At 54.8% G+C, this 19,413-nt stretch overlaps 1 protein-coding gene and 1 long non-coding RNA gene across 3 annotated transcripts in view; one reads left to right on the top strand and one right to left on the bottom strand.

Moving 5' to 3' along the window:
* Positions 1–19,413, bottom strand: part of LOC309645146 — a 33,961-nt gene that overhangs the window by 5,977 nt on the left and 8,571 nt on the right. The window lies entirely within an intron of this gene.
* On the top strand, positions 4,643–18,202 carry SCRT2 (scratch family transcriptional repressor 2; the record flags this gene model as incomplete). The annotated part of the gene is made up of 2 exons (XM_082429207.1): positions 4,643–4,775; positions 15,460–18,202. 2 exons carry the CDS (start codon positions 4,643–4,645, stop codon positions 16,248–16,250), a joined length of 924 nt encoding a protein of 307 aa, XP_082285333.1. The 3' UTR covers positions 16,251–18,202.

Here is a 19,413-nt window from a genome sequence, read left to right as displayed (position 1 = left end):
GTGAGGTTCAGGGCAGCTCTGCCAACCACCTGGGGTTACACAGCACTGAGATTCACACCCAGACACTAGTAGCTGCCCTCCTTAGTGATGGGCAGGGCAGGGTTGAAATCTGAGGGATATCAGAGCAGACTAGGGAGGGCTGAGCCTGCAGCCCTCACCAGCTAAACCCATTATGCCAAGACTGGGACTCCTGGGGAGGCAGGCAGTGGGCCACATAGATGTCAGACCCTCCCCAGCTCCTCCGCACAGAAACCATATGGCCTTGAGCCAGTCATTTCACCGCCGTCTGTCGATCGGGCTGATAACAGAGCTTTCTCCCATGAGGTCATGGTGAGGCTTAGGTGAGTGATGAAATGTAAACAAAAAATAGTCAACAATTATCAAGTCAGGTTACTCTGTGCCAGGCGCTGCTCTAAACACTTTACAGGTACATTATCATTTAATCATCACTGCAACATTGGAGATAGTTCCTATTAAAATCTCCATGTTACAGACGAGGAAAGGGAGGCACAGAGAATCACAGAGCTGGGAAATGGCAGAGCATGGTTTTGAACTGAAAACAGGCTGATTCCAAATCCCTCTATCGAAAGCCCCTGGCAAGGCCAGCTTCTGTGAAGGGTAGATGTTTAGAACAGTGCCAGGCATTCGGAGCCACTGTTGATATAATAATAATTATTGTTGTCGTTGGGGAAATTTGCCATCGGCAATGCTATCTTCCCAGAAGTCAGAAGAATGAATATCCTGACATGTTTTACGAAACTTTATCATTTCTTCTCTTCAGAAGTAAGGGAGTCGTTAGCAAGTACTCAAGATAAATGTTTCTTGAACTGAAACATTTTATGGTTTTTAGGAAAACACAAAAAGAAGGTGGAGAAACATCCGTAGTTCCACCACCCTTCTTTCACTTTTCTGTGCATGTTTATTTTCACTTTGGTCCATAGTTGTAAACATGCTGTGAGAGATTTCAAGATTCTGCATCTTTCACTGAATATAATTCCATGAGGTCTTCCCCATATGATAATTTTTAATGGCTGCAGAATATTCCATCCAGGGGATGTCTTCTTCACAGCCCCTCCTCATTGCCTCCAACTTGGAGGTTTTATTCCAGTCTATGATGGTACAGCAAGCATCCCTGGGAAAAAAATTCTTTCCTTATTTGATGTGACTTGGAAAAATGAATTCCTAACAGTGGACTTTCTGAACCAGTGAGCCGGTGTTGGGGGAGGTTTGGGAGACAGAAGGCCCTCCATGGTGTCCTAGTGCTGAAACCATGCCAGAAGTTGTGTATTTCATCCATGCTTAAGGACACCCGACCCCGTAGGTATTTTTGAACTTCACCTTCTGGGCTGAGGGTTTCTTCTTATCTGCTAAAGGTGCTGATACCACCTACCAGCTAGAGGTCAGAGACTTGGGATCTGATCTTCAACCTGACACTAGTGAGCTATGGGACCTTGGATACATCACCTCCATCTGTCAATTCAAGGGGGGATTACCTCTCCACCCTGCCCACCTGGTGAGGAGAGTCCAGCCCCAGTTCTGTCCCTAAGTCACTGTGGACCCTCAGTGTCCTGTGAAGCTCTCTGGGCCCAGTTTTACCATCTCTTATGGAAGAGGTAGGAATGATAGAATCATCGAGCAGGTAGAGGAGTTGAGCTCATGGGCACCGACTTGTCTTATTTACCCCACTGGACTAGGCACCCCTAGGGGACAGAGATCCCAGTACCCAGAACAAACTCAAAAATATGACTACACTATGAATAACTATCAACAACTTCCTCTATGTGAGCAGTGAAAAGTTAATTCTCCAACCAATATGTCCACCTTTTAAGGCTGACTCTCACCCCACAGTCATTCACTCATGATTTATTGAGCACCTTCTGGGTTCTGGCCCTGTCAACTTCCTGACCTCATGTCCTCCACTCCTTGCTGTTCCTGAACTGGCCCAAGCTCATTTTTGCCTCAGAGCCTTTGAACTTGTGGAGCCTCTGCCTGAAGCACTCTTTCCCTGGCTCCTCCCATGGCTGGCTCCATCTCATCACTCACGTCTCTGCTTAGATGTCACCTCTTCCAGGTGACCCTTGCTGGCCACCCTGTCTAGGTACCAGCACTCTCCATCCCCACCCAGTTTTATGTCCCTTGAATGTCACCTCCAAGGAGACGAGGGGCTAGGACTGTCTGGGTCACCACTTATTCCACAGAGCCCCACAAACATGTGTTAGATGAACCCTGGGTGCTCCAGGTGCAACTGTACATATAGCATCCACAGGGAATGAGCATGTACTATATGTCAGGCACCATTCCAAGCCCTTCTGCAAACAGCAACTCTTGTAATGCTCCCAACAACCCCTGAACTAACAATTATTATTCCCATTTTATAAAATGGGAAACTGAGGCACAAAGAAGTTGAACAACTTGCCCAAGATCTCATGGCTAGTAAGTAGGGGAGCTGGGATACCCTACTGCACCCTGTAAGAGTATGCTGAGCCAAACACAGGACAGAGTCACAAAGCTCAGAGGCCAATGGGCAAGCTGGCCCTACCATGTAGGAAGTCAGGGGCACTTCACAGAGGAACTGATGCCTCAACTATGCCCTGAGGACAAGTAGGGGTGAACTAGGGTGAAATGGAGGGTTCCTCTGAACAGAGGAACCAGTGTGGAGGCCAAGAGAGAGCAGGACGCCTGCAAGACTAGAAGCCAGCTTGTGTGGCTGGAGTAGGGAATACTGGGTGTGCCATGAATCAGGGGGTGTGAGCACCTCAGCCCTCTGTGACTGAGGTTAAAAAAAGTCCCGGAGGGCAAAATATGGGGCAATATGGCTGAGAAGATGGGCAGGGTCCCCCAGATCATTCAGGGCCTTGGCAAGATCAGGGGCCCAAATTTCATTCCGAGGTTTCTAAGCGACACCTGAAAGACTGTGTGAGGGCCCAAAAGCCGGCGGGGGGGGGCGGGGGGGGGGTCTCTGGAAATTTTTGCTGACTCACTATGGGACCTTGGGCACCTCCATGGCCTCTCTTAGCCTCCATGGGTCTTAGTCTCCCAACTGGTATTGGATGACCCAGTCCCAAAAGCACATACCCACTGCATCAGCCTGGCATCCCATTAGCAGAATGCTGTTAACCAATGAGATCTTGGCATTCCTGGAGTCTGATTCCGGGACTCTTGTGCTCTGGACATCCCATACTTGCTGAAGCCGGCCCACCACCATGGCACTTTGCCAAGCAGCCTCTCTGGTCAGGGGGTTGCATTCTACTGCTCCTTGGTCCTGCCCAGATATGGGAGCTCCCCTAGGTTTTGGCTGGATTGGGGTGGGGGTGGGGGGGTCTGCTCAGATCCTCCTGGAGACAAAGGAGCTGACCTGCGAAGAGTTCCAGCAGGAGCCCCACTCCCCCTCCCTTCCCCCCTCTCCCTTCCCAGTCCACGTGTCTCTATTGTCTGCTCCCCGCTTCAGGGAAAGACACAGCCTCGGATGTGTCAAAACCACCCCCCCCCCCCACGGGCAGCAGGGAAATTAATTACTGGACGATTTTCACTTCCTCTTGCAGCGCGCGCCTGAGCTAGGCACCGGAACAGGACTGGCTGAGCGGGGCTGGGCATCGGCATCGGGGACTTGCTCCCCGCATCAGTTCTGGAAGAAGAAAGTTAAACCCCAAACCCAACAGGGAGCTTCAGTGGGAGGCCAAGCTGGGGTGGGGGGATGACTTCCCCTAGTCAACAGCTGAGTGTCCAAACTAGCCCCTTCAAAATTGGGGGACAGGGAGAGGGCTGGAGGCAGGAGGATCGCCGCTGGCGAGCTCACACTCTTTTCTTTGCATTCCCTTCCCTGTCCCCATGTGCCTGAACCCCGCCTGCTCAGACCACTCTACCTCCTCTCCCCTCTCTTTCTCTCTCTGTCTTGCACTTTTCTTTCCCTTTCTTTGCATCCCTGGGGTGCTTTGTTTTTGTGTATCTGGAGCTCTCTTTTTCTCCCGTGGGTGTGTGTGTTGCTACTTCTCTCCATCTCTGCCTTTCTTCTCTCTCTCTGTTTCTCTCTTGTGTCTTTTTGTCCTTATCTTGGTCTCTCTGCTCCTATTTCTACCTCTTTCAGTGTGTGTGTCTCTCTTTCTCTGTATGTCTCTGTCTTTCTCTATGTATCTCTTCTCTCTCTCTCCCCCTTGTCTCCCTCCCCCCCTTTCTCCGTCTCTCTATATCTCTGCGCCTTTCTCACCCTCACTTTCTCCCCTCCTGCCTGCCCGCTGCTCCCTGAGCCTGGCCTGCCCCCACCGCCGCCGGTTCAGGGGAACGTGTGCGGAGCGATTGTCCTGGGGGACATTTGATGGATTAGAGCGCTGAACAGTTCCATTGCTAGGGGACCACCTGATCTCCTCCAGCCTGCGTCCCATATAAAGCCGGCAGCCGGAGTGCTGAGCACAGCTCCAGCGATCGCCTGTCTGCGCGCCGCCGCCGCCAAGCCCGAGCGGGAGCCAGAGCCAGAGCCGGGGCCGCCGCCACCGGTGCCGGCTCCGCTCGGCCGCCCGCCCTCCCGCCCGCTGGGAGCTGTCCAGTGCTGAAACCCCGCACAGCCAGCCAATCGCGCCCGGCTGGCCGCCTCCCCCCACCGGGGCCCCTCGCTAGTGCCCCCGCCGAGCCCCCTGCCAGTCGCACCATGCCCCGCTCCTTCCTGGTAAAGAAGATCAAAGGGGACGGCTTCCAGTGCAGCGGGGTGCCGGCCCCCACCTATCACCCCTTGGAGACCGCCTACGTGCTGCCTGGCGCCCGGGGGCCGCCCGAGGACAACGGTGAGTGGGACCCGGCGGGGGGGGTGGGGGAGAAGAGGGCAGGGGAGTTCGGGCCCTCCCCAACTCGGGCCACGAGGAGGGGTGCGCGCGGTAGGGAACCCCGGGAGAAGATGACCCTGGCCGTGTGCGCCTCCCGGGCTTCCCAAGGGCTGGGCGGGCGGGGCAAGGGCCAGGTCCGTACAAAGGGAAAGTCGCAGGGTCGGCCCATCCCGCCATCGAGCGCCAGCCCGGACTTTGAAAGTTGTGGCCCTAGATTGGTGCCAGAGTGAGGGGTGGTGAGAGAATGGAGAGAGAGAGGTGCCCATGAAGGGCTAGTGCTGGGGGGCTAATGCATAAGGCAATCTGAGGGTCCCCTCTCCGTGGTTGAGGGAAGGAGTCTGGTTCCCCGAGAGTGCTCCCTTGATGGGGAAGGTAAACCGGCCAGGACTACCAATCCCTGGGGAAATAGGGTTGGTTCCCTGGGGGTAGCTGGGGGCACCCTCTTTCCCTTCAAGCCTACTCCCCCTGGCGATGCCAGACAAGTGTTCTCGGCCCCCTCTCTCAGCAACTCTTTTGTTACCCTCAGCCGCATGCCTGCCAAAGGCTGGGCCTGTCCTGGGGACTGAGAGGAAGAGGGAATTTCTAGGAGGGGTTCCCCCAAAGTGGCTCCTGGTTTCCTGGGCTGCACTCCCTCCCCCTCCAGTTTCTCACTCCCCTCCAGAGCTAGCCCTGCTGTTTTTCGTCAGTCCCCTACCCCCAAAAACACTCTATTTCTTTTCAGAGCAAGTGCCTGTAGGGACAAGGGTTTGGGGGACAAGAGAGGTCATTCAGGCCCAGAAGGGGGTGATCTCTGGAGGGTGTGGAGAAAAATCAGAGACTGCTTCTGTGGACCCCATCCCCCATGAAGGGGATCACAAAGGGGTTCTCCTCTGATGGTCCCCACCAGGACAGGTGTCTGGAGCGGGGGCATCCCTTTGGCAGTAAGAAATCTGACATCACATGTGGTATCAGTTTTGGGGTGTGTGTGTGTGTGTGAGAGAGAGAGAGAGAGAGAAGGGGAGAGGAGAGGAGAGAAAAAGGAGAGAAGAAAGGACTGAAGAAGAGGGGGGAAGCTGAGATGGCAAAGGCAGGAGGGTGGGAGCTTCTGCCTCAGGGATTTCCAAGCACTTCACCCACATTCCATCACTCTGCCAAGCCAGGTAGCAAGAGGGCGCTGGGTAAAAGTCTCTGTGACCTCATCAAGGTCAAAGAAATTAGGGAGTGATCAGGGATACAGCTACAGCCCCTCATCTCCTGGCATCCCCCAGATCCCCAAGAGAATCAACCTCCCTTTTTCTTTGCCCACATGTCTCATATTCTACTGTCCTCTTTTCTTGACCCCAGGACCTCTTGGGGTTGAGGACTGAAGCCCAGGGATATGGCTGGGCTTATCTGAGTGCTGGCAGGACAGAGGGTGGACCTGGGGCCATGCCAGGGCTGGGGACCTGGGTAGAAATGGAAATGCCTGCAGGCCTGGGATGTGGATCCCTTGGGGAACTGACACAAAGCCCTGGGGTTCTGCCCGCTGAGTCCCCCTTGGTCCTGTCCCAGGCCAGCTGAGAAAACCTAGAGAAGCCCAGAGAATTTCTCATGCACAGCCAAAACTGCAGACTGTTCCTCAGGAGGGAGGCAGGAACGCCTTGCCTTGAATTCAGTCCAAAAAAGCTTTGAAAGGAGCCCCCGAGTGAATGGTGGGAAGCAGGGTAAGGGCAAAGCCATCAGCAGGGATGTTCTACCAGCTTTGATACCCTAGAACCATCCCTGTCCTTGGCCCTTTCCCCAAAGGGCTCCAGACCAGCTCCCTCTGGGGAATCCTGAGGCTGTCCTGATAGTCTGATATCTGGTCTGGAACTCTGGGAGGCCTGGGCTTTAGATCTCTGACTTGCTCTGTGACCTTGGGCAAGTGCCTTCCCTTCTCTGGTCCTCCGCCTCCTCAGCAGTGAAAGAGTTTGGATGGCATGATCTAAGTATGCTTCCAACTTTGACAAGCTCAGCTTCTGTGAAGGTCAAGTTTGGGTTGGGAGGCAGTGGAGATGACTAGATGAGGGTCTAAAAGAATGCAGGGGGCCATTGTCAGGGTTTCTGTAGCACTCCATTTACCATCTGATGTCTGGCTGAGGGTGGCAGAGTTTCTGAGGCCAGGCGTTTTTCTTGGCTTCAGTCTCTGCAGGCTGTCCCATGCTGAGGACAGGCACCCTGACCTGGGTGCCCTGGCAGTGTATGCAGTAAATGGTTAGTGTCGGAGACCAGGGTGTGACCCTTCAAGCTCTGGTATGGCCAGGAAACACAGGGTCTGCCTTGTTCCGTTATCGGGGGCCTCTTCCACCCCTGGGGTGTGGCCAGATTGGGAAGTGAAGGCTCCCTCACTCCATGGGTGGGTAGGGGTGCTGGAGGTCCTCAGAGAGCCTGCCGGCTCCTAGTGGTCCGTTGTCTCCGTTCTGCCGGAAATAACCTTGCTGAGCATTTGAGGGAAGTGTGAAAAATTGCTGAGCTGACGTTTTTCTCTCTCAGCGTGTGTAAGTGTGCTGGGTAAACAAGGAGAAAGAGAGGAGGGGGGGAGGTGAGGAGAGTGAGGGAGAGAAGGAGGGGGGAGGAGAAAGGAGGGAGGGAAGGGGGAGGGCCTGGGGCTGGAGATAGTTCCAGTTATTAGAAAGATCCTCTTACAAGCCATTCCTGCAGCAACGGCTGCAGGGTCAGGATGAGACTGGTGGGAGGGGAATCTGGGGAAGGAGCCTATGAATGTGGAGGTCAGGGGAACCACAGGCTCCTAACTGATGAAGATGCAGGACCCCAAATTAAAGAGTGTACCCCCAGCTCAGGGAAAGGCTGGGAGTGCTGGAGAATTCCTGGAGAACTCCTCCTCCTCCTCCTCCACCCACCCACACACACACCCCAGCAACGCTCTTCTTTGCTTTCTTACTCCCTTCCTTCTCAGCCTCCATGGGCTGGCCAGAGGGTGTGGCAGGTGCATCTGGGCTCCAGGCTCCCCCTGAATGCACAGAACCCCTAAACAGGGAAGGAGAAGCCCCACAAATGGGGAAAGTTCCAGGTCTCTCTGCAGAGCTCCCCAAAGAAGGGAGAGCAGCTCTAATTTCACCATCCTCTCCAATGCGATGCCTCTTTTCTCTCCCTCCTGCTCCTTTTGCTCCTCCACTGCTTTCTGCCTCCATGGAGCCTTCCCTTCCCCTCCTCTCCCCTGGGTGATTCTGAGCACAGATTCAGTCTCTCGGTGAGATGCCAACTCACATCCTCCTAACCCCCTCAGAACCTCGCCCTGCAACTCTACCAAGCCCACCCCTTCACAGGCCTAGGCCCCCATCCTGGGGAATGCTAGGGATTCAGCCATCTCAGGGTAGGCCGCTGCCCGTCCATCTGCATAGCAGTGGTCTCCGTGGACCGGTGGACATCTTCACTGCCCCTGGCGCGTCTACCTCTCCTCACACCCTAACTCTGAAGTCCAGCTGGATGCCAGGTCCTCCTTCCTCTGCACCCCCACCCCATCCTGCCCCCATACTCCTTCAGAGTGCATCTGACCCAGGCAGATGAGGGATCAATGCCAATCCAATAACACACTTGTCTGCCCTCTGCAGCTACATTAAGCCTCCCCAGCAGCTGAGGAAGCGCTCCTACTTCTGCCCATAGGCTTATCTAGTTGACCACATTATACCAGCACCCGCTTCTGCTTACCCCCCTCTGATGGCGCCGGGGAGTCTCTCCAGGCCAGGCCTGGGAACCTGGCTGAAAGTCCCCAATTGCCACACATCTACCCCACACTTCAGAAAGCCCATTTGGGGAGCAGGGATGCAAAAGGCTAGCCCCAATCCCTTGGCAGAGGGAGCCCAGAGATGGCTGAGGAGGTGCCCAAGGACACACAGCAGGCCCATATGAGTGTTCTGCCCCGGGCTTCTTGGTCTTGGTCCAGGTCCAAGGTCAAGATCAGAGACATGTCAGAGGTCCAGGTTCAAAGTCCATGTCCAACTTCCAGTTCAATGTCCAGGTCCAATGTCCATGTCCAACCTTAAGTCTAGGACAAGGTCTGAAGTCTAGGTCCAAGGTCAATGTCCCAGGTTACAGGTCCACTCCAAAATTCAGAACAAATCCATGTCCAAGTTCAAGTTTCAATCCATGTCCAGGTCAATGTTCAGGCTCCAGGATCAGGATCCAGATCCAATTTCTAGTCCAAGGTCATGTCCAGGTCTATTCTCAAGGCCGGCTGGTTCAAGTCTTAGAGCCACCATCAGCTTTCTCTGTGGCTCTGAACTAATCTTCCCTTACCCGAGCCTCAGTTTCTCTCTTACAAAAAAAAGCAGTCAAACTTGATCTCTTTCAGCTCTGACCTTCTAGGGACCCAAAAATCTGATTTTCCTAAGAATTAGTCACTGGGAATGTGGAGCAACTGGGTCCATGTGGGATACTGAATCTGGGGCCCCTGGTCCCCCTTAAAGCCTGGGGTCATAAGGGGTACATGAGGGGCCCAGACTGAGTGTCCACTATTCCGACACTCTCAGTTTGTGGCTTCTGAGAGAGGATGGGAGAGTACATCAAGTCCCTACGGCAGCACAGCAATTTATACATCCCCATCTCTCACACACACACACACAGTGGGCAAATGGCAGTAAGAGCAGAGTGCTGAGGAAGGTTAGCTTCAACTGCCAGAGGCAAACCTGAGGCCAGAGAGATTACTTGCCCGAGATGATAAGGGCATAAATGGCAGACCGCATCACCCCTCCCTGGTGGGTGCTTCATCTACATGTTCCAGGGATCCCCACAGCCTGGAGGCCCTCTGGGGGGCATGCGAGACGCTGCTGAGAGAGATGAGCCCCCCAGAACTCTTGGCCTCCTTCCAGCTGTGGTCTCCCCTGGGATGGAGCGTCCGCTGCCGGCCTTTGGCTAGGAAGGGAAGTTGGCATGGGCACCTTCTGGGGCACAGAGAGGGTAGGGCAGAAAAGCAGCGGGCCTGGAGAGACAATGTGCATTATGCATGACAGCCAGTCTCGAGGAGGCCCAGAAAGGGCCCCAGGGACACCCTGGAGGGAGCAGGAGGCCGCTCCACCAACCAGTGCTGGGCAACTCCAGACCCTCAGCCGCCATGCCTATCCCCACAACCCCTTGAAAAACCTTTCCTATCGATTCCTACAGAGCTGTGGACCTCCCTGTGGGCCACGGGAATTGGGTCACAGTCAGGAAAAACCAGAATATGGGGGATTTCAGGAGGGAGGGATGGTGGGGAGGGGCCCTGGAATCCTCTCAACACTCCCTGGGTCTGAGTCAGTGGGCACGAGCCCCGCACCCTACAGCCCCGGTTATGTTGGGCCAGACCTCACTCTGCCCACCACTCATCTGGACTCAGGGACACCCCCCTCCCCAGTGGGCAGGTGTACCAGCTGCCAGGCCCTTGGAGGAGGTGGGTGTCATTTCTGGTCCAGTGCCCAGGGAACCGCTAACAAAGATGCTATAATAAGGGGAGGGGGAGGTACCAGCCCCTTTGCCCAGCTCTGTGAGCAGACAGGAGAAACTATTTTTATCCTGCTTTGCTGCTGACAGACCTGGCTTTCTGCTCAGCTGGCTGGAGCTGATTCTCGAGGCCCGAGGCCCTGGCACAGCAAGACACAGCTCTAAATATACTCATGCAGCAGCCCCTCCAGCCCCCCCACCTAGCAGGGCCTGGCCCTCCTCAGGAAAGTGGGCCACCTGGGAAGCTGGCCCATTACTAGGCCCCTCTCTTCTTCTGCTCATCGTGAGACAGGGAAGTGGGATTTGGGCTGGAAATTCCCTGGAGGAAGTTTGCAACACTGGGAATCTGAGAGAGACTGGGAAAAAGAACACTGGCCTGGGAGTCAGGAGGTCAGCCTAGCTCTGTTGTGAACTTGCTTTATGATCTGGTCAAGGCCCCTCTCTGGGCTTCAGCTTCTGTAGAACTAGGGCACCGGAGCAAGTGACCACCACATTCCCTTAGACACAAGCTAATGTGCATAAAGCACCAAGCAGGGTGCCTTGTACACAGTAAGTGCTCAATAAGTGTTAGTCATTACTTTTATTGATCATTTACAAAAATTTACAAAGGGCTGGTGCATTTTCTAGAAGAATAGCTTCTCCCCACCCCCAATTCCCCATCATCCCATCAGACACAGGCCAGCTGGGTGGTAGTATTTGAAGAAACCCACCACCCTTTCCTCCCACCAACTGAAAATCTTCCCTCCCCTAGCAGGTCTCCATGCCTGCTCAGGGGTTTTGGAAAAAAACAGACTCTGGAGGGTTTTCAGCCTTACTCCTCCTCCAGTGACCTTGGCAACTCCTCTGCCCTCTCTGAGCCTCTGGGCTTGGTGCAGTGCCTGGCACACGGAGAGGGCGCAGGGGTAGCTGGAAGCAGTAGGAGCAGAAGTACTTCTCAGAGATGCCCCCACCCTCATCCCAAGGGATCAGACAATTGGAAGAGACAATGTCTGCAAAGCACCCAGCACCTGATTTCTCATAAAATTCCCTTGCAGATTTTTTTTTCCCTTGCAGAATTTTTTTAAAATGTATTCTGGACCTTCAGTCTAAAATATCAAGACTCTTAAGCAGGGAAGACCAAAAGTCATTCTCAGGTGACATGTACATGACATCTCTACATCTCCAAAGTGTTTCTGAGCCTTCCCTATAGTCCCACATCGCAGGAGTGGCTCTGTTCCCTATCCCTCAAATGGGGCACTGGAGCCCAGAGAGGCTTTGTGACATGCCCATGGTCACACAGGTGGAGTATGAGTAAAAGAGCCAGGATGAGAGCCAAGTCTCTTCTGAGTCCCTGGCCCTCCCTGCCTCTATCTGGACCCAAACAAGAGAGGCCTCTCTCACCCCGTTGGCTGGGGGACAGGCAGCTCAGCCTTCTACAGTCACCTGTAAGGCAGAGGAAGGCACCCAAAACTTGTCTGAGTTCCATGCACAGAGTCAGAAGAGCATTGCCTATAGTGTCCTAAAGGATTCTCCAGGGTTGAGGTCCAGAGAGGTGAGGTGGTTTGCCCAAGGTCACACAGCAGCCTAAGATACCCATGTGTGTCCCCTTCACTCTCTAGCAGTTTAGAAGGATATCACTAGGAGATGTAGGGACAATAATAATGACAATAAAATAACAGCTTGAGAGGCTACTGTGTGCCAGGCATTGTACTAAGTATTTTACACCATTAATTCATTCAAGCCTATTATGAGTTCCTTTATACAGATGTGGCACAAAAAGGTTAAATAACTTGCCCAAGGTCACATAGGTAGGGAGAGGTCTGTGGATCTGAGAATGAGGTGGAGTTGACGGGGGTTGGGGGATGGGGGACAGGACAATGGGCATCATTGAGGGGTCTATTCAGCCACGACGCAAAGAGTGTTTTTAGAGCATTCCAGTCAACCTTCTTCTGGTAGAGGCAGAGTCCAGAAAGGTTAAGCAACCTGACCAAGGTCACAAAGTAAGTTAGAACCACCTCTGCCAACATGACCACATAAATTCTCATACAACCCTCCACTCCCACCCCACAACCCATACCAAACTCCGCAGCTGCTGGCCATCATGTCTGGCCCCACAGTTCCTGTCTGGAAGGCAATTCCACATCTGTCCCTAAGCTGAGGAGGCGCCTTTGTTTGAGGCGCCCCTATTTCTACAATATATAGAGATCCCAAGCGACAAGAGAAAGGTGCTGCAGTACTGCAGGCCACCACCAGAGGGCACCACGGAAAGAGGGCCCTGCTGCAGCGAGGACTGCCCGGTCCATTGAGCTCCTACCAACGTGGGTCACCAGAATTTTTCTCACCAGACCATGAGCCAGAAATTACACATCTTGGGTGAGGAAACAGTGGCCCAGGTTGGAGCTGCAAAATGTGTCTGTGCAGATGCCGAGAAAATTGCAGCACAGAAACCCATCTGGGGAGATTGTTATTATTATTCATAATAACAGCCAACATGTGCCAGGAGCTGGGTTGGAATCCTGTCTCTAAGTTACTAGCTGTGCAACCTTGGGCATGTTACCTAACTACCTTATGCCTCAGTTTCCTCATCTGTAAGATGGTACCAACCTCAGAGTCATGAAGGTGGGATGCATTCGTGTGTAGAGCCTTTAAATAGTATCTGACATATAAGTGCTCCAGGAGTGTTGGTTACTATTTGTTCACTTTTCACTTATTGTTTGCTTATTCACGGACTCTGTACTGCAAACTGTGTGAGTTAGGTGCTTTTATTTTCCATTTCACAGCTGGGGAAACAGAGGCACAGAGAGGTCAGTTTGTCCAAGATCACACAACTGGGAATAGTAAAACTGGAACTCAATCCAGGTAGTCTGGTGCCAAAATTGTGCTCTTAACCTATATGCCATCCTTCCTTAATAACAGAACATGCAAGGCACTGGCCACATGATCAGTGACCCCCTCCAAATGCATTCTACACTATCCCCATACCCAGAGAAAGGAGCAGAGATGCAGAAAGAGGCACGACTTGCTCCAGGTCACCCAGCTACAGTCAGTGTCGGGGATCAAGTTGTCCCAAGACCAAGTGGACAGAATGGTCTGTGGCAGACCCTGCTGGGCCGGGGATTGAGGCTGGCCTGGCAAATCTTTTTCTCCCATTCACCACCCATTTCACAAATACTTATCAAGTGTCCACTAGCTGGGGCACTGGGGATAGGAGGTGAACAACCCAGCCATGGCCCCTTCCTCAGGGACCTCCCAGCATGTGGAAAACAAGGGGAGCAGTGCAGTGGGTTCCAACTCTTGTTCCACCACTACCACTTGAGTAAGTGGTAGTGGTGGAACAAGTACCACTACCACTCTGAACCTGTTTCCTTACCTGTAACAGGTATTTTTGTGATGATTCAACGAGGTGATGGGAGTGAAGCACTTAGCACAGAGCCTGGCACTTAGTAAGTGCTCAGTAAATATCAGCTAGTATTATCATTATCATCAGTAATTACACTGGGAAGAAATACAGAAGGAGAAAGAGGGAGTCTGGGCATGCCCAACAGGTATTTAACTCAGTCTGAAACAATACTCCCTGAACATTTTGGGGCTTTAGTACCAGGCCTGATTCCTGGAGTGGGAGGTAGGGGTACCTCCAGACCAAAGGCAGACAGGAGGGGAAGATGGGGTGCTGAGAGGCTGAACACCCCCCATTATAAAACTGCCACCACCAGTGCCCTCTCTGCATCTGACTACAGTGCCCCTCCCTACTGAGTCCTCCACCCCCACAATCCCCAATCATTTCTGTGTTCAGAGGGCCCTGTGTGGGCAGCTGAAGAGACAGAGGGAAAGAAAGGGTACACCATTGCTTTCCAGGTTGGGGGACAGTCTGCACACAGACTTAACCCTGTGATCATCCCAAAATGCCATATGAGAGGCAAAAGCACGAAGGCTGAATCAGGCAGGCTGTTTAAGGGGACGAACGCTCTGAATCCAGTTCCCTGCTTACAACAGAAACTCTCCTGGGAGCCCAGGCCCCAGGCCCTTCAAGGAGGGTGCTGGGACCACACAAGGCCCAGGGAGGCAGAGACAAATCAGGGTGGCCCCTGCCCTTGGAAAGCCCCTGTCGAGTGCCCTGGGAGAGCCCTGGCCCCCTCACCCACCAGTCACTGGATCCCAAAATAGAAAGGATTTCTGGCCCAACTCTAGAGAGGAGCGAGGGGCTTGGGGGGGGGGGCGGGAAATGAATCTCACAGGGGGACTCCAGAAGGCTTCTAGTGGATCAGGGAGCAAAACAGGCTTGGGAGCAAGTACAAGGAAGTTCCCTTCTTGGAGCATCTATTACATGCCACATATGTGACCTCTTTTAAATCCCCCAGCAACCCTGGGAGGTGGGTCTAACAGGATTGTGATTCTTTCATACAACATATATTCCTTGCACACCTCCTTTGAGCCAGGCACACAGATCCCACCCGGGAAGCTCACAGCCTGGTGGGGGAAGCAGACAATTAAATAATCTTCAGTGAAGTCGCTTTTTCAAGCAAGTAAAAAGCATAATTATAATAGCTAACATTTATATAGCAATTACTGTGTGTTCTCTCTCTCTCTCAATTTCCTTATATGTAAAATGGGGATTATAACAGGATCTACTTCATAGGGTCTGTGATGATTAAATGAGTTAACATGTGTAAAGCATGGCGGCAGAGCTTGGCGCACAAGAAGTGCTTAATGCATCGTTCTTCTCATCACTTTACTCAGTCCTTCCAAAGACCCTGGGAAGGAGTGTCCAATCATAAGCTCCATTTTGCAGATGAGGAAACTGAGATTCAGGTAAGTCCTAGGACTGGAACTGGCAGAATGCTGCTGGAATAAAGAAAGCCTGGACTTTAGCGTCAGGCTGCCAAGCTTTGGATCCTGGCTCCATCAATTACTAGCTGTGGGCGTAGACTATACGCCTCAGTTTCTCTATCTGTAAAGTGGGTGCAATAATAATACCTTCCTTGCGTGGCCGTGAGCACTTGACAGTCAACACAAAGCCAGTAGAACTTGACCTCACCGCGCTCCACGAGGGCGGGGTGGGGTGATTTTTATTGCGGCCCACGGAGGAAGGATCCGAACTCGGGCAGCCTGACCCCCAGAGCACAGGTGCACGACAGCGACTGCTATTGTACAAGCAGCCGCCACTTCCCTACAGCGGCCACGGGGACGCCTCCCGGGCGCCTCACCTTCCCCGCTCCCGTCTCGCCCCCTCCAGGTTACGCCCCGCACTGCCTGCCCCCCAGCAGCTACGATGCGGACCAGAAGCCGGGCCTGGACCTGGCGCCGGCCGAGCCCGCGTACCCGCCGGCGGCGCCGGAGGAGTACAGCGACCCCGAGAGCCCGCAGTCCAGCCTGTCGGCGCGCTACTTCCGCGGGGAGGCGGCCGTGACCGACAGCTACTCCATGGACGCCTTCTTCATCTCGGACGGGCGCTCGCGGCGGCGGCGCGGCGGGGGCGGTGGGGATGCCGGGGGCGCGGGGGACGCCGGAAGCGCCGGGGTACGCGCGGGACGCGCGGGGGCGCCGGCGGGCGGTGGGCACCGGCACGCGTGCGCCGAGTGCGGCAAGACGTACGCTACGTCGTCGAACCTGAGCCGCCACAAGCAGACGCACCGCAGCCTGGACAGCCAGCTGGCGCGCAAGTGCCCGACGTGCGGCAAGGCGTACGTGTCCATGCCTGCGCTGGCCATGCACGTGCTCACGCACAACCTGCGCCACAAGTGCGGCGTGTGCGGCAAGGCCTTCTCGCGGCCCTGGCTGCTGCAGGGCCACATGCGCTCGCACACGGGCGAGAAGCCGTTCGGCTGCGCGCACTGCGGCAAGGCCTTCGCCGACCGCTCCAACCTGCGCGCGCACATGCAGACGCACTCGGCCTTCAAGCACTACCGCTGCCGCCAGTGCGACAAGACCTTCGCGCTCAAGTCCTACCTCCACAAGCACTGCGAGGCCGCCTGCGTCAAGGGGGCCGAGCCGCCTCCGCCGCCCCCCGCCGGCCTCGCCAGCTGAGCCTCCCGCCGTTCCCGGGGCCCCCCACCTGCGCCCTCAGCGTCCCCCAGCTGCGTTCCCCTGCCCACGCCCCTCGTGGGTACCCCGCTCCCAGACCGGAACTTTTCTCTCCAGCCCCTAACCCAGAACTCGCTTCCGGCACTGCCTTCCCCAGTACATCCCCACCCACATCGTCCTTACCGGCTACCAAGATTCGGACCTTGACCCCTTGTCCACGCCCTCAAGGCTCCCAACTCAGGCACCAGGTCCGCACCTTTCCCGGGCCCTAGAGCCGGAATTTTCTCCCCTCCCCCACCCTAGACTCTGCACCTCTCCCCTTCTAACTTGCAGACCTTTCCTCTCATTTCTGAGCTGAGTCTCAGACCGGTTCTCTACTGGAGCCCCCAGTGTAAGGCCTAAACCCCCCTTTGACTCTCACACCTGCAATGGATGCCCCATCCACACCAGGACACAGGCCTAAGGGATCTAATCTTCACTCCTCTTGGAGTCCCCACTCTGTCCCTGATCCCCTCCTCACCTTGGCCTTAGGTCCAGCCATTCACACACCACCACCACCCCACCTTCCTCATCCTCGGGGGGCCTTCTCAGCCATTCCCACCCCTACTCTCTCCAGACCCCTCATGCCACTAGCAGCTCTCACCCCTCTGAGTTCACCTGACCTGGGGCAGACTTGAGGGGCAGTTCAGGGCCCTGCCCCCTAATGTAGCCCTTCTCTCACCCCGGGACAGCCCCTCTTTCACCCCAGGACAGCCTCTCCCCAGATTCTCTGAGCACTTTCCCCACCCACAGGACTACAGGTACCCCTCCTTACTCGTTGGGATGAGGTCTGGGGCACCTCACAAATGCCCTTCTCCCCATCCGGCTGGGCCTCTCCAGTTTATTTATTTGTGTATTTATTGATTTATCTATTTATTACTCTTATTTAATCTCTTGGCCTCACCAGGGATGGTCTGGCTTTCCCAGCTGGACTGGGAGGTCAGGGAGCCAAGCAAGGAGAGGGACAGCAAAGGCCATAGAGGGCTGTCTGCCACCCCAACACACCCCGTTTCAGGGAGTGAGGGAGAAGCCCCACCCTCATCAGAGCCTGAACTTGCTGGGGAAGAGGGTGCGAGAATGGGAGGGATAGCCTGATGACCCTCAACTGGGGGATGGGGGACATCAAGAGGCCCAGTCATGGGGCAGGTCCCCATCCTCCTGAGCCTTCTGTTTCCACTCCAGGGAGACCGGAGGGAGGAGCCTCCTCGATGTGTTTCCTATTTATGCCTCTTCTCGAGGGACCCCAGGTTCCAGGGACCGACTGAGCCCCGGACCCGCTGGGGCCTCCGGCCCGCTCCGCTCCACGGGAGGAGCGCTCCCTCCCGGCCACGTCTATGCAACTCTCCCGGGCAGAGAGGCCGGGGCTGCCAGCTGCCCCGCATTGGCCGCCACTACCTCCCCCGCCGCGCTTTTGCATGCCCGGGCGAGGACCGAAGCACACACCTCCACGCTCGCGGACCCTGGCCCCCTCTGCTTTAAGCACACGCCTCTGCCCCATCTCTAGGCGCTCAGCTCCGGGGCAGGAGTCTCGGACTCTCCGACCCTCCCCCTCTCCCCTGAGCCGCAAAGGAGGGTGGAGGGTGGAGGGTGGAGGCTGGAGGGGCCCCTGGAGCAGGGGCACTTCTCTAGGGCTTCTCCGCTCCAGGCCCACCCGGGGAAGCGAGGCGGCAGGGATGCGGGAAGGGAGAGGGGTTGCAGAATCAATTACGGAGGGTGTTGATCCTGTAAATAGGAACTTCCGACAGCAATAATTTTCCATGCATGCTAAGCCTTTTGGCCATATTTTGTATGAGCGCTTGGCGCTCTCCCTCCCTCCTCCTCCCCCATCTCCTACCCCAGACCCCCATCCCTTCCTCGCCTCCAGCAGTATTACCTGTAAGGCAATTCAGGGATATTAAAGGGACTTTGGCCACTCACCAGTGCCTCTAGACCTTGTGATGGGGACGGGTTTGGGGTGGGGGGCATCTGAGAGGCAGCCAGATTTTTTTCCACTCAATTTCCCTCCCTGTAGTCTGACCAGCCTGTAGCTGCCACCAGCAGTCACACAGTTCCAGGGGTCCCTTGACATCCACAAGGTCCCAGGCATCCTCAGTCCTTAACAGTCCTCAAATACTGGGGATGCAAACTGAAAGGGTTCAAGACCCAGATTAATAACATAAGGGAATGAAGCAGGTTGCCCTAAGACATTAGGGGATGGTTGTGCCTGTGACTGACAGGAAACAGCGTGTCTCACCTTAAAGAATTGCAATTCAAATTAACTGCACCTGCCAAACAAATACAACCGTGGGTCAGATTTGTCCCTTGACAGCCAGTTTACAACCCCTACATCCTTCCCCACTTCCCCTCTGCTGCTCTGGGTGGGGGGGTTCTGGCCAGCCCTAGTGGTCATACAAGCAGCAAGTGCATGCATGCAAAAAGGTTGACTTTGGCTCAGCAGGCAACATTGTCCCAAAACAATGAGCTGCCCCTAGAGCCTGTGAGCTACCTGTCACCAAAACTGTTCAGGAAGACAGTGGACAACCAGTCCATCCTCCTTGCCAGCTGGCTTGGTGATCTTTCAAAATATGAATTCTGCCCTTGCCTTACTAAAAACTTCCCTGGGGACTACTAGCACCATGCCGCTTAACTCCAACCCCCAGCACAGACTCAGGGGGTGGGGGTAGGGGGCTGTGTGCCTTGAGGGCCCGATGCCAGGCTGGGGGCTTGGGGGTGTAGGATGGAACTCCATCTCCCCTTGGGCCACCTTTCGGTTTTCTTCCTTTTGTAGGCAGTGCACTCAGCTTTTTTTTTTTTTTTTTTTTGGCCACGCGGCACGGCTTGTGGGATCTTAGTTCCAGACCAGGGATCGAACCCAGGCCCTCAACGGTGAGAGCACAGAGTCCTAACCACTGGACTGCCAGGGAATTCCTTGCACTTTTAGAACCTGTCCATCTTTCCTTTCACACACCTCTGGACAGGCTGGCTGCATCCTGAGCTATATGCCAGGTGTCTCCAGCAATGACAGCAGTGTGGAAATCCCCTACAAAGTTTCCAAAGCGGGTTTGAGGGGCCCAGGCACCTGATGCCTTCCCTAGCCATCCACCCGCAGTTCTCCGTAGCTACACGCTGCCCCTAATTGGCTGTTGCA

This window comes from Balaenoptera physalus (genome assembly GCF_965194825.1).
Source record: "Balaenoptera physalus genome assembly, chromosome: 16".
Lineage (NCBI taxonomy): Eukaryota > Metazoa > Chordata > Mammalia > Artiodactyla > Balaenopteridae > Balaenoptera > Balaenoptera physalus.
The sequence above is the reverse complement of the archived record's forward strand: the minus strand, read 5'-3'. Positions and strand labels throughout refer to the sequence as shown.